This window comes from Oncorhynchus mykiss, chromosome 15 (assembly GCF_057628025.1).
Source record: "Oncorhynchus mykiss isolate SJ-2025 chromosome 15, ASM5762802v1, whole genome shotgun sequence".
Classification (NCBI taxonomy): Eukaryota; Metazoa; Chordata; class Actinopteri; order Salmoniformes; family Salmonidae; genus Oncorhynchus; species Oncorhynchus mykiss.
Window position 1 is genome coordinate 73,695,168 of NC_143036.1, and position 12,333 is coordinate 73,707,500.

A 12,333-nucleotide genomic window follows, 5' to 3' on the forward strand; every position below is an offset into this window, starting at 1 on the left:
TGAGTAACTGTTGCATTACTCTTAATGTGTAGTTTTATGGAAACTGACAAACAATATTCCATGTTTAGATCATGAAAGTTTCTGGATAATGAGATCCATTGACACCAATTACCGTGGAACATGAACCAATTGGACTACATTATCTATGGATGTAATATTTCATCAACATTCTTTATCAAACACTGTTTCTATGGTCCCATGTACCACTTTTCCAGATCATGTTTTCAGATCTGACATTACTGTACACTCACCAGCCACTTTATTAGGTACACCTATCTAGTACTGGGTAGGACCCCTTTTGCCTCCACAACAGCCTGAATTATTCACGGTGTTGTACATTAAGAGATGCCCTTCTGCACACCACTGTTTTAAACAGCTGTTATTTGAGCATTTGTGGCCTTTCTGTTAGCTGGAATGAGTCTGGACATTCTCCTCTGACCTCTCTCATTAACAAGGTGTTTTTGACCACAGAACTGCCGCTCACTGAATGTGTTTTGTTTATCACACCATTCTCTGTAAACTCTAGAGACTGTAGTGTGTAAAAATCCCAGGAAGGCAGCTGTTTCTGAGATGCTGGAATCACCATGTGTGGCATCAACAATCATACCACGGTCAAAGTTGCTTAGATTACGCATGTTTCCCATTCTAATGTTTGGTCGAACAATAACTAAAGCTCTCTACTCTATATACTCTATATATTGAGTTGCAGGCAGCCACATGATTCGCTGTTCGAATGTAACCTTCCTTGATGGGCTAAATCAGGTCTGTAGAGCTGTAGACCTATGTCATTGTGTGGGATAATGTCAGGTTCCACCATGCTCAAATGGTGCAAGCATGGTTTCAGGCCCATCCACAATTTACCACCCTGTACTTACCCCCATACTCTCCTTTCCTAAAAACCCGATTGAGGAATTTTTCTCCACATGGAGGTATATGAAAGGCGCCCTCACGAACAGGCCACCCTTCTCCAGGCCATGGATGACGCATGCAATGACATCACGGCAGACCAGTGTCAGGCCTGGATTCACCATGCAATGACATCACAGCAGACCAGTGTCAGGCCTGGATTCACCATGCAATGACATCACTGCAGACCAGTGTCAGGCCTGGATTCACCATGCAATGACATCACTGCAGACCAGTGTCAGGCCTGGATTTGCCCTGCCCGAAGATTCTTCCCAAGAGGTTTGGCTAATGAAAACATCCATTGTGATGTGCATGAGAACCTATGGCCAAATCCACAAGACAAGGTTGAGGGAAATTTAGAAGTACAGTAGTCAATCCTTTGTTTAGCTTTTTACAGTAAGCCAGGTGAGGAACACTGCAGTTGATGTTTTACAGTAAGCCAGGTGAGGAACACTGCAGTGATGTTTTACAGTAAGCCCGGTGAGGAACACTGCAGTGATGTTTTACAGTAAGCCCGGTGAGGAACACTGCAGTGATGTTTTACAGTAAGCCCGGTGAGGAACACTGCAGTGATGTTTTACAGTAAGCCCGGTGAGGAACACTGCAGTGATGTTTTACAGTAAGCCCGGTGAGGAACACTGCAGTGATGTTTTACAGTAAGCCAGGTGAGGAACACTGCAGTGTTGTTTTACAGTAAGCCAGGTGAGGAACACTGCAGTTGTTGTTTTACAGTAAGCCAGGTGAGGAACACTGCAGTTGTTGTTTTACAGTAAGCCAGGTGAGGAACACTGCAGTGATGTTTTACAGTAAGCCAGGTGAGGAACACTGCAGTGATGTTTTACAGTAAGCCAGGTGAGGAACACTGCAGTGATGTTTTACAGTAAGCCAGGTGAGGAACACTGTAGTGATGTTTTACAGTAAGCCAGGTGAGGAACACTGCAGTGATGTTTTACAGTAAGCCAGGTGAGGAACACTGCAGTGATGTTTTACAGTAAGCCCGGTGAGGAACACTGCAGTGATGTTTTACAGTAAGCCCGGTGAGGAACACTGCAGTGATGTTTTACAGTAAGCCCGGTGAGGAACACTGCAGTGATGTTTTACAGTAAGCCCGGTGAGGAACACTGCAGTGATGTTTTACAGTAAGCCCGGTGAGGAACACTGCAGTGATGTTTTACAGTAAGCCAGGTGAGGAACACTGCAGTGTTGTTTTACAGTAAGCCAGGTGAGGAACACTGCAGTTGTTGTTTTACAGTAAGCCAGGTGAGGAACACTGCAGTGATGTTTTACAGTAAGCCAGGTGAGGAACACTGTAGTGATGTTTTACAGTAAGCCAGGTGAGGAACACTGCAGTTATGTTTTACAGTAAGCCAGGTGAGGAACACTGCAGTGATGTTTTACAGTAAGCCCGGTGAGGAACACTGCAGTGATGTTTTACAGTAAGCCCGGTGAGGAACACTGCAGTGATGTTTTACAGTAAGCCCGGTGAGGAACACTGCAGTGATGTTTTACAGTAAGCCCGGTGAGGAACACTGCAGTGATGTTTTACAGTAAGCCCGGTGAGGAACACTGCAGTGATGTTTTACAGTAAGCCAGGTGAGGAACACTGCAGTGATGTTTTACAGTAAGCCCGGTGAGGAACACTGCAGTGATGTTTTACAGTAAGCCAGGTGAGGAACACTGCAGTGATGTTTTACAGTAAGCCAGGTGAGGAACACTGCAGTGATGTTTTACAGTAAGCCAGGTGAGGAACACTGCAGTGATGTTTTACAGTAAGCCAGGTGAGGAACACTGCAGTGATGTTTTACAGTAAGCCAGGTGAGGAACACTGCAGTGATGTTTTACAGTAAGCCAGGTGAGGAACACTGCAGTGATGTTTTACAGTAAGCCAGGTGAGGAACACTGCAGTGATGTTTTACAGTAAGCCAGGTGAGGAACACTGCAGTGATGTTTTACAGTAAGCCAGGTGAGGAACACTGCAGTGATGTTTTACAGTAAGCCAGGTGAGGAACACTGCAGTGATGTTTTACAGTAAGCCAGGTGAGGAACACTGCAGTTGTTGTTTTACAGTAAGCCAGGTGAGGAACACTGCAGCGATGTTTTACAGTAAGGCAGGTGAGGAACACTGCAGTGATGTTTTACAGTAAGCCAGGTGAGGAACACTGCAGTGATGTTTTACAGTAAGCCAGGTGAGGAACACTGCAGTGATGTTTTACAGTAAGCCAGGTGAGGAACACTGCAGTGATGTTTTACAGTAAGCCAGGTGAGGAACACTGCAGTGATGTTTTACAGTAAGCCAGGTGAGGAACACTGCAGTGATGTTTTACAGTAAGCCAGGTGAGGAACACTGCAGTGATGTTTTACAGTAAGCCAGGTGAGGAACACTGCAGTGATGTTTTACAGTAAGCCAGGTGAGGAACACTGCAGTGATGTTTTACAGTAAGCCAGGTGAGGAACACTGCAGTGATGTTTTACAGTAAGGCAGGTGAGGAACACTGCAGCGATGTTTTACAGTAAGGCAGGTGAGGAACACTGCAGTGATGTTTTACAGTAAGCCAGGTGAGGAACACTGCAGTGATGTTTTACAGTAAGCCAGGTGAGGAACACTGCAGTGATGTTTTACTGTAGTTATTTTCTTTTTTTGTAGCTAATTATTTTTGCTTTGATTCAAAGAAACCTATGTTGTGATTTTATTGTATTTCATCAGTACATGTCATATTTTGTTCAATGATTCCACTGTGTCTGTAGTATCCTCTCTACTAGTCCTTTTACAGTGATGTATTTACGTGTAGTAGCATAATGAAACATGTATCACATATTTTGTACTACAATATTTAATGATTGAACGAACAACTACACAGTGAAACTATCGGTATCTTGTGTGTGGGCGATCTAAATGAATGTTCCTATGGTATTACATGATGAATGAGTTATTTGAACCAATGGTTCTGCAAGTACAAGGTTTCTTTAAAGATATGAATGCACAATGCAATGTTTTGAACACTGGACAGCCTGTGTTACAAGTGATGACCGTTTTGAGTTTTGTGTCTAGAGTTTTGAAAAATGACCACAAGGTTCCGAAATTAGTGCCAAAGGGATTGTAAAAAACTGTAATTGTGTCTCTCAAACAGTGGAGGCTGCTGAGGGGAGGACGGCTCATAATAATAATATAATAATGCAGTGAACAGAAGAGGATTACATGTGTTTGATACCATTCCATTAGTGTGAGCCGTCCTCCCCTCAGCAGCCTCCACTGCTCTCAAACATCAGTTAATTGTTCTGTAACAAACACCTAAACAGCATGCTGACTTTGTGTGTCAAGAAATGTAGGTTATCCCTACCATGGTAGACCAAGGATTCAAACCCATGCCATAACAATAATGTTGTCTCATAGGCTACTAGGACATAGGATCCAGGACCACAGCACTTCAAGTATCAGGAAGGTAAGTAGGTAGATAGGTGTGTGTGTGTGTGTGTGTGTGTGTGTGTGTGTGTGTGTGTGTGTGTGTGTGTGTGTGTGTGTGTGTGTGTGTGTGTGTGTGTGTGTGTGTGTGTGTGTGTGTGCGTGTGTGTATGTGTGATACCTTCATGCGTGGGAGTAGTTAATTATTAAGAACAACGAGGAGCTGGACTCTGTTCCCAAGGTGATGGAACCAGGAAATGGCACCTACCAAATAAAGCATTACCTTAACAGTAGTCAGGCAGACAGGGAGGTGAGAGAAACATAGTTTGTCTGCCATTGCTGTTGCCTGTCGCCGTGTCAGTGAGAAGTTACCACAGAAAAAATATCAGGAATACATCATGAAGGTGGACGACAAGTTTCAAATTCTCAAATTCTTCGCAGCAGTTTTCAACTCTGTTTTCTTGGTAAGAACAAAAAAAGATGGAGAATTCAACCTAACCCTAATCTTAACCAGCTAGCGTTCCTCATCTGAATCTTCTAAAAACGACCCAGAGATGAGGCTTCGTCTCTCGACATGGGGGTTTCATGTACTACATATGAAGTGACATGCAGCATTCTGAATCCTCTACACAGATTCTGGGGCTCTGTATCTTTGGATGTGCGGTGTGGATCTTGTTTGACAAAGACAATTTCATTGCTGTTCTCAGCTCTGGTAAGTTATACTGGACAGAGAATTGCCTTTTGTCACATTTCAGAGTTTCTATATTAACTCAAATGTTATGAGAGAGACAAGGGTGTGATTGTTCCTCCGAAAACACACCTGCATTTTTGTTGTGTGTGTGTGTGTGTGCGTGTGCGTGTGCGTGCGAGTGTGTGTGCGTGCGTGCGTGTGTGTGTGTGTGTAGTTGAGGTGAAGACTGTAGCTGGGGGACTGTTCATCATTGGTCTAGTGGTGGTTGGTGTCACTATCCTGGGGTGTATGGGAGCCCAACTGGAGAACAGGTGCTTCCTACTACTGGTGAGTGGTCTTGTTACGGTCATAACAACACACACACACACAAACACACACACACACACACACACACACACACACACACACACACACACACACACACACACACACACACACACACACACACACTAGTGATGCATGGGTTGACTCATAACCCGTAGTCCGCACAGTTATATCCAGGGTGGGTGGGTTTAGGGTCATTAAATATTGTGTGGATGAAGGGCGGGTTGGTGGCGGGTGGGTTGAATATAGAGAAAACTATGCATAAAAAAATCCATAAATGTATCATTATTGTGCAGTTCATGTCTGTCAGTAAATAAATGTACAAGAGAAGAAAGGGAACTGTACAAGATATTTTCTATATTTGCAGGTTAAGGTCGGGTGTAGGCCTCAGATTTTCACTTTATCACATACAGTGGGGCAAAAAAGTATTTAGTCAGCCACCAATTGTGCAAGTTCTCCCACTTAAAAAGATGATAGGCCTGTAATTTTCATCATAGGTACACTTCAACTATGACAGACAAAATGAGAAAAGAAATCCAGAAAATCACATTGTAGGATTTTTAATGAATTTATTTGCAAATTATGGTGGAAAATAAGTATTTGGTCACCTACAAACAAGCAAGATTTCTGGCTTTGTCACACCATTACCTTAATATTCTTTGTTTTTCCTTGTTATTTTGGTTAGGTCAGGGTGTGACATGGGTGATGTATGTGTTTTTTGTCTTGTCTAGGGGTTTTTGTATGTTTATGGGGCTGTTTCCCTTCTAGGTAATTTGTATGTCTATGGTTGCCTAGATTGGTTCTCAATTAGAGGCAGCTGTCTATTGTTGTCTCTGATTGGGAACCATATTTAGGCAGCCATATTCTGTGGGTACTTTGTGGGTGGTTGTTTCCTGTCTTTGTGTTCTCTGCACCAGATAGGACTGTTTCGGTTTTGCCACGTTTGTTATTTTGTATTTGTATAGTGTCCACCTTTATTCTTCTTTTATTAAAACATGTTGAGCACGAACTACGCTGCGTAGTGGTCCAATCCCTGCTACACCTTCAGACGAAGAGGAGGAAATCAGCCGTGACAGGCTCTCACAGACCTGGAACTTCTTCTTTAAGAGGCTCCTCTGTCCTCCACTCGTTACCTGTATTAATGGCACCTGTTTGAACTTGTTATCAGTATAAAAGACACCTGTCCACAACCTCAAACAGTCACACTCCAAACTCCACTATGGCCAAGACCAAAGAGCTGTCAAAGGACACCAGAAACAAAATTGTAGACCTGCACCAGGCTGGGAAGACTGAATCCGCAATAGGTAAGCAGCTTGGTTTGAAGAAATCAACTGTGGGAGCAATTATTAGAAATGGAAGACATACAAGACCACTGATAATCTCCCTTGATCTGGGGCTCCACGCAAGATCTCACCCCGTGGGGTCAAAATGATCACAAGAACGGTGAGCAAAAATCCCAGAACCACACGGGGGGACCTAGTGAATGACCTGCAGAGAGCTGGGACCAAAGTAACAAAGCCTACCATCAGTAAAACACTACGCCGCCAGGGACTCAAATCCTGCAGTGCCAGACATGTCCCCCTGCTTAAGCCAGTACATGTCCAGTTCATGTCCAGGCCCGTCTGAAGTTTGCTAGAGAGCATTTGGATGATCTAGAAGAAGATTGGGAGAATGTCATATGGTCAGATGAAACCAAAATATAACTTTTTGGTAAAAACTCAACTCGTCGTGTTTGGAGGACAAAGAATGCTGAGTTGCATCCAAAGAACACCATACCTACTGTGAAGCATGGGGGTGGAAACATCATGCTTTGGGGCTGTTTTTCTGCAAAGGGACCAGGACGACTGATCCGTGTAAAGGAAAGAATGAATGGGGCCATGTATCGTGAGATTTTGAGTGAAAACCTCCTTCCATCAGCAAGGGCATTGAAGATGAAACGTGGCTGGGTCTTTCAGCATGACAATGATCCCAAACACACCGCCCGGGCAACGAAGGAGTGGCTTCGTAAGAAGCATTTCAAGGTCCTGGAGTGACCAAGCCAGTCTCCAGATCTCAACCCCATAGAAAATCTTTGGAGGGAGTTGAAAGTCCGTGTTGCCCAGCAACAGCCCCAAAACATCCCTGCTCTAGAGGAGATCTGCATGGAGGAATGGGCCAAAATACCAGCAACCGTGTGTGAAAACCTTGTGAAGACTTACAGAAAACGTTTGACCTCTGTCATTGCCAACAAAGGGTATATAACAAAGTATTGAGATAAACTTTTGTTATTGACCAAATACTTATTTTCCACCATAATTTGCAAATAAATTCATTAAAAATCCTACAATGTGATTTTCTGGATTTTTTTTCTTCTCATTTCGTCTGTCATAGTTGAAGTGTACCTATGATGAAAATTACAGGCCTCTCTCATCTTTTTAAGTGGGAGAACTTGCACAATTGGTGGCTGACTAAATACTGTTTTGCCCCACTGTATAGTATAACCTTTGAAATGTGATGTTTTTGGACAAACGTATGATTCTGGTGTGAGAGCTTGTTGGAACAAACAGCTGACCCGCGCATCACACACACACACACACACACACACACACACACACACACACACACACACACGTCATCTTTAAGCTCCTAGTGTAGTGTTTGTGGTGACCTAACTGGTTTTAGTCAACTCTCTGTCTTTCCTCTCAGTACATGGGCTTCCTGATCTGCATCGTCCTTGGTCAGCTGTTTGTCATCTTCATCATTTTGTTAAATCATGGAAAGGTATGTCCAGGACCAAGCATTAAGCATATCAGAGAAAATGGGCTGTATTAACATGTTGTTGCATAGTACTATGATAACTGCTTTGTTTCTACACAGAGACAGACAGACAGTACTATGATAAATGTTTTGTTTCTACACAGAGACAGACAGACAGACAGACAGACAGACAGTACTATGATAACTGCTTTGTTTCTACACAAAGACAGACAGACAGACAGACAGACAGACAGACATGTGTTTTGCGCTGACAGATCACATCTAAGATGAAAATAGAAGTGGATAAGATCATCACTGAATATGGAACAAACCCTGACAATCAACGACATTGGAAGCTTCTGGATAATGTACAGCGCTATGTATGTATGACAGCAGTTGTGAAACATGGTCCACATCAAAAGTGAAGATGAGGCGAGACCGAACTGACCAGTTGTGTGTGTGTGTGTGTAGGGGCACTGCTGTGGTATGCAGAGTCCTAATGACTGGCAGAGCAACATGTTCATTAAGAACAACAGTCTGATAGAGGTGTATCCCTGTTCCTGTTTCAACATCACGGACTGTCCTGCCATCTCAGGATTCAGCACACTGCTGTTTGGAAATGGAAGTGAAACACAGATCCATCCACAGGTACAGTCTCTCTCTCTCTCTCTCTCTCTCTCTCTCTGTCTCTCTCTCTCTCTCTCTCTCTCTCTCTCTCTCTCTGTCTCTCTCTCTCTCTCTCTCTCTCTCTCTCTCTCTCTCTCTGTCTCTCTCTCTCTCTCTCTCTCTCTCTCTCTCTCTCTCTCTCTCTCTCTGTCTCTCTCTCTCTCTCTCTCTCTCTCTATGTCTCTGTCTCTCTCTCTCTCTCTCTCTCTCTCGCTCTCTCGCTCTCTCTCTCTCTCTCTCTCTCTCTCTCTCTCTCACTCTCTCTCTCTCTCTCTCTCACTCCTCCCATCTGTATTGACATTTTCAAGTGTGTGTGATTTGTTTACAGAGATGTGTAGACATAATCACCAACTGGCTGAAGGAGAACACATTGACAATAGTGGGAATGGAAGTGGGCCTGCTAATCAGTCAGGTAACACACAGACACACAGACACACAGTTTGTTGTTGTTGATGTTGTTGTTGTTGTTGTTGTTGATGTTAAACAGGTTGTTTTCTTGTGACAGGTCCTCCAGTTTATAGTGGCTGTGTATCTGTACCAGACTGTTGGTCAGAAAGTCAAGCTGAGGAATGTTAGTCAACTGATTCTCTCTGAGGAACATTGTGAACCAAACCCTGACTACCTTGATGACCCTGAATACCCTGACCAAAACCACACCTATCCTGAACCAAACCAGGCCTACGCACATACAAACCTTGCCTATCCTGAAGAAATCCTTGCCTACCCTGATGACCAACACCCGGCCTACTCCGGACCAAACCATTCCTACCACCGCTAAACAGGACCAGAGTGTTTCTGTATGACTGAAGACACTTTGGGCGCTAACATTGAATTGCTCAGTGGAGGCTGGTGAGAGGAGATATAGGAGGATAGGCTCATTGTAATGGCTGGAAAGGAATGATTGGAACGGAGTCAAACGTGGTTTCCATGTGTTTGATACCATTCCATCAATTCCATTCCAGCCATAACAATGAGCCCGTCCTCCTGTAGCTCCTCCCACCAGCCGCCACTGGAATTGCTCAAATTCTAAAAGCTCAGTTCAGTGCTTTCAGCCACACAGGCCTTCTATTAAAGATGGTTTTCTGCTGACAATGAGAACAATCTTAGTTCATTAGTTTCCATTGTTTTTTACTGTTTATGGCTTAATGATCCGATCAGCCCTAACTGGTCAGCCTCACCTTGTGTGAATAGTTGTGTACTATACTGGTCAACCTCACCTTGTGTGAATAGTTGTGTACTGTACTGGTCAACCTCACATTGTGTGAATAGTTGTGTACTGTACTGGTCAGCCTCACATTGTGTGAATAGTTGTGTACTGTACTGGTCAACCTCACCTTGTGTGAATAGTTGTGTACAGTACTGGTCAACCTCACCTTGTGTGAATAGTTGTGTACAGTACTGGTCAACCTCACCTTGTGTGAATAGTTGTGTACTATACTGGTCAGCCTCACATTGTGTGAATAGTTGTGTACTGTACTGGTCAACCTCACCTTGTGTGAATAGTTGTGTACAGTACTGGTCAACCTCACATTGTGTGAATAGTTGTGTACAGTACTGGTCAGCCTCACCTTGTGTGAATAGTTGTGTACAGTACTGGTCAACCTCACATTGTGTGAATAGTTGTGTACTGTACTGGTCAACCTCACCTTGTGTGAATAGTTGTGTACAGTACTGGTCAACCTCACATTGTGTGAATAGTTGTGTACAGTACTGGTCAGCCTCACCTTGTGTGAATAGTTGTGTACAGTACTGGTCAACCTCACATTGTGTGAATAGTTGTGTACTGTACTGGTCAACCTCACCTTGTGTGAATAGTTGTGTACTGTACTGGTCAACCTCACCTTGTGTGAATAGTTGTGTACAGTACTGGTCAACCTCACATTGTGTGAATAGTTGTGTACTGTACTGGTCAACCTCACCTTGTGTGAATAGTTGTGTACTGTACTGGTCAACCTCACCTTGTATGAATAGTTGTGTACAGTACTGGTCAACCTCACATTGTGTGAATAGTTGTGTACTGTACTGGTCAACCTCACCTTGTGTGAATAGTTGTGTACTGTACTGGTCAACCTCACATTGTGTGAATAGTTGTGTACAGTACTGGTCAACCTCACATTGTGTGAATAGTTGTGTACAGTACTGGTCAACCTCACATTGTGTGAATAGTTGTGTACAGTACTGGTCAACCTCACCTTGTGTGAATAGTTGTGTACTGTACTGGTCAGCCTGAACAGTTACTTGGAAATGTAGACATAAAGAAAGGTACCACCATTTTGAAACTGCAAGCCGACTCCACCGTTGACTAATACAAACAACTTTTAAATCCCTTTTTATTTCACAAGACAGTTGTTATGTCTGCAGACGAACAGCGCTAAGAGCGCTGCCTCGAGGTGTTTCAGTGAGTTTCACAGTGCTATCATTGACTGATGCCTGACATTGGTGATAAGTGATTGACTGTCTGTAAATTACACATTAAAATCTTCAAAGTGGGATTTCTTGATTCTTCAAAATGGCACCCTCTTCTGGTTATCTTGAGTGACACAGGTGGGTTTTATACATACAGAGTAGCATTCTGTTTGTGAGATGTGGCGTAAGTGATGTTATGGGTATAGGCCTATGAAATGCTTTGATTAAGCTCCATTATGTGTCTTTCATATTTGAGTGAAACCCATGTATTAAGGCATTAGGGAAGACAGGTCAGATGTTAGGTTCGGACTAGGGAGGGTACAGGTAAAGGAAGACAGATCAGATGTTAGGTACGGACTAGGGAGGGTACAGGTAGAGGAAGACAGATCAGATGTTAGGTACGGACTAGTCAGGGTACAGGTAGAGGAAGACAGGTCAGATGTTAGGTACGGACTAGGGAGGGTACGGGTAGAGGAAGACAGGTCAGATGTTAGGTTGGGACTAGTGAGGGTACAGGTAGAGGAAGACAGATCAGATGTTAGGTACGGACTAGGGAGGGTACGGGTAGAGGAAGACAGATCAGATGTTAGGTACGGACTAGGGAGGGTACAGGTAGAGGAAGACAGATCAGATGTTAGGTACGGACTAGTCAGGGTACAGGTAGAGGAAGACAGGTACAGACCAGGGTCAGGGAGGGTTCAGGTAGAGGAAGACAGGTAAAGATTGATGATAATGGATAGAGTAAATACACTGGATTATAGGTTTGATGTGGGGGGGGGGGGGGGGGGTAAGGGGAGGGGGGAGGGTAAGAAGAAGGGTGAGGGTATTGGGATGATGCGAAATGGTAGGGTCAGATGTTTTTACGTCAAAATGACTGTTTCCCCTTCTGATTCGTGATGGGTTGTGACTACTGTCGTAGTTAATGACTAACTGACCCGCTCCACCACTCACACCCATTGGTCACTAGTCCTTCCATACAGACAGACAGAGAGGGGTATTTGACCGGTGTGTGTTCTCAAGGTTGGAAGACATGACAGTGTTCAGGAGCAGCGTTCCGGTACAGGTAGGAAACTCTGAATAAAAACCTTAATAGACACAGAAAAGAAGAGGAGGAAGGGAAGCGCTGCTGAGGTACACAATAGTAGACTTGGTAGACAGAAGATGCTCTTTGGTAAAAGGGGTAAATTGGTCATCAAAAAGAAAG

At 43.9% G+C, this 12,333-nt stretch overlaps 2 protein-coding genes across 3 annotated transcripts in view; both read left to right on the forward strand.

The window, feature by feature from the left end:
* The first annotated feature begins 4,514 nt into the window (after window positions 1–4,514).
* LOC149978179 (CD82 antigen-like) lies at window positions 4,515–11,208 on the forward strand. The gene is made up of 8 exons (XM_090201119.1): window positions 4,515–4,770; window positions 4,940–5,018; window positions 5,212–5,324; window positions 8,007–8,081; window positions 8,333–8,437; window positions 8,529–8,705; window positions 9,052–9,135; window positions 9,229–11,208. Exons 1-8 carry the CDS (start codon window positions 4,705–4,707, stop codon window positions 9,499–9,501), a joined length of 972 nt encoding a protein of 323 aa, XP_090057245.1. The 5' UTR covers window positions 4,515–4,704; the 3' UTR covers window positions 9,502–11,208.
* Window positions 11,209–12,022: 814 nt separating this feature from the next.
* Window positions 12,023–12,333, forward strand: part of LOC118942878 (thymidine phosphorylase-like) — a 4,600-nt gene continuing 4,289 nt past the window's right edge. Inside the window, exon 1 of one of the 2 annotated variants that reach the window (XM_090201121.1) lies at window positions 12,023–12,192. The gene's annotated coding sequence lies outside the window, so the exon portion shown is untranslated. The remainder of the gene's footprint in view (window positions 12,193–12,333) is intronic. The other variant, XM_090201120.1, reaches the window with a different exon arrangement.

Excerpts from the sequence above, each read along its gene's own strand:
- LOC149978179 (XM_090201119.1), top strand. The coding sequence starts at position 4,705 with ATGAAGGTGGACGACAAGTTTCAAATTCTCAAATTCTTCGCAGCAGTT. Across the intron at positions 4,771-4,939 it reads TTTTCAACTCTGTTTTCTTG|ATTCTGGGGCTCTGTATCTT; the intron begins GTAAGAACAAAA and ends TCCTCTACACAG. Across the intron at positions 9,136-9,228 it reads TGGGCCTGCTAATCAGTCAG|GTCCTCCAGTTTATAGTGGC; the intron begins GTAACACACAGA and ends TTCTTGTGACAG.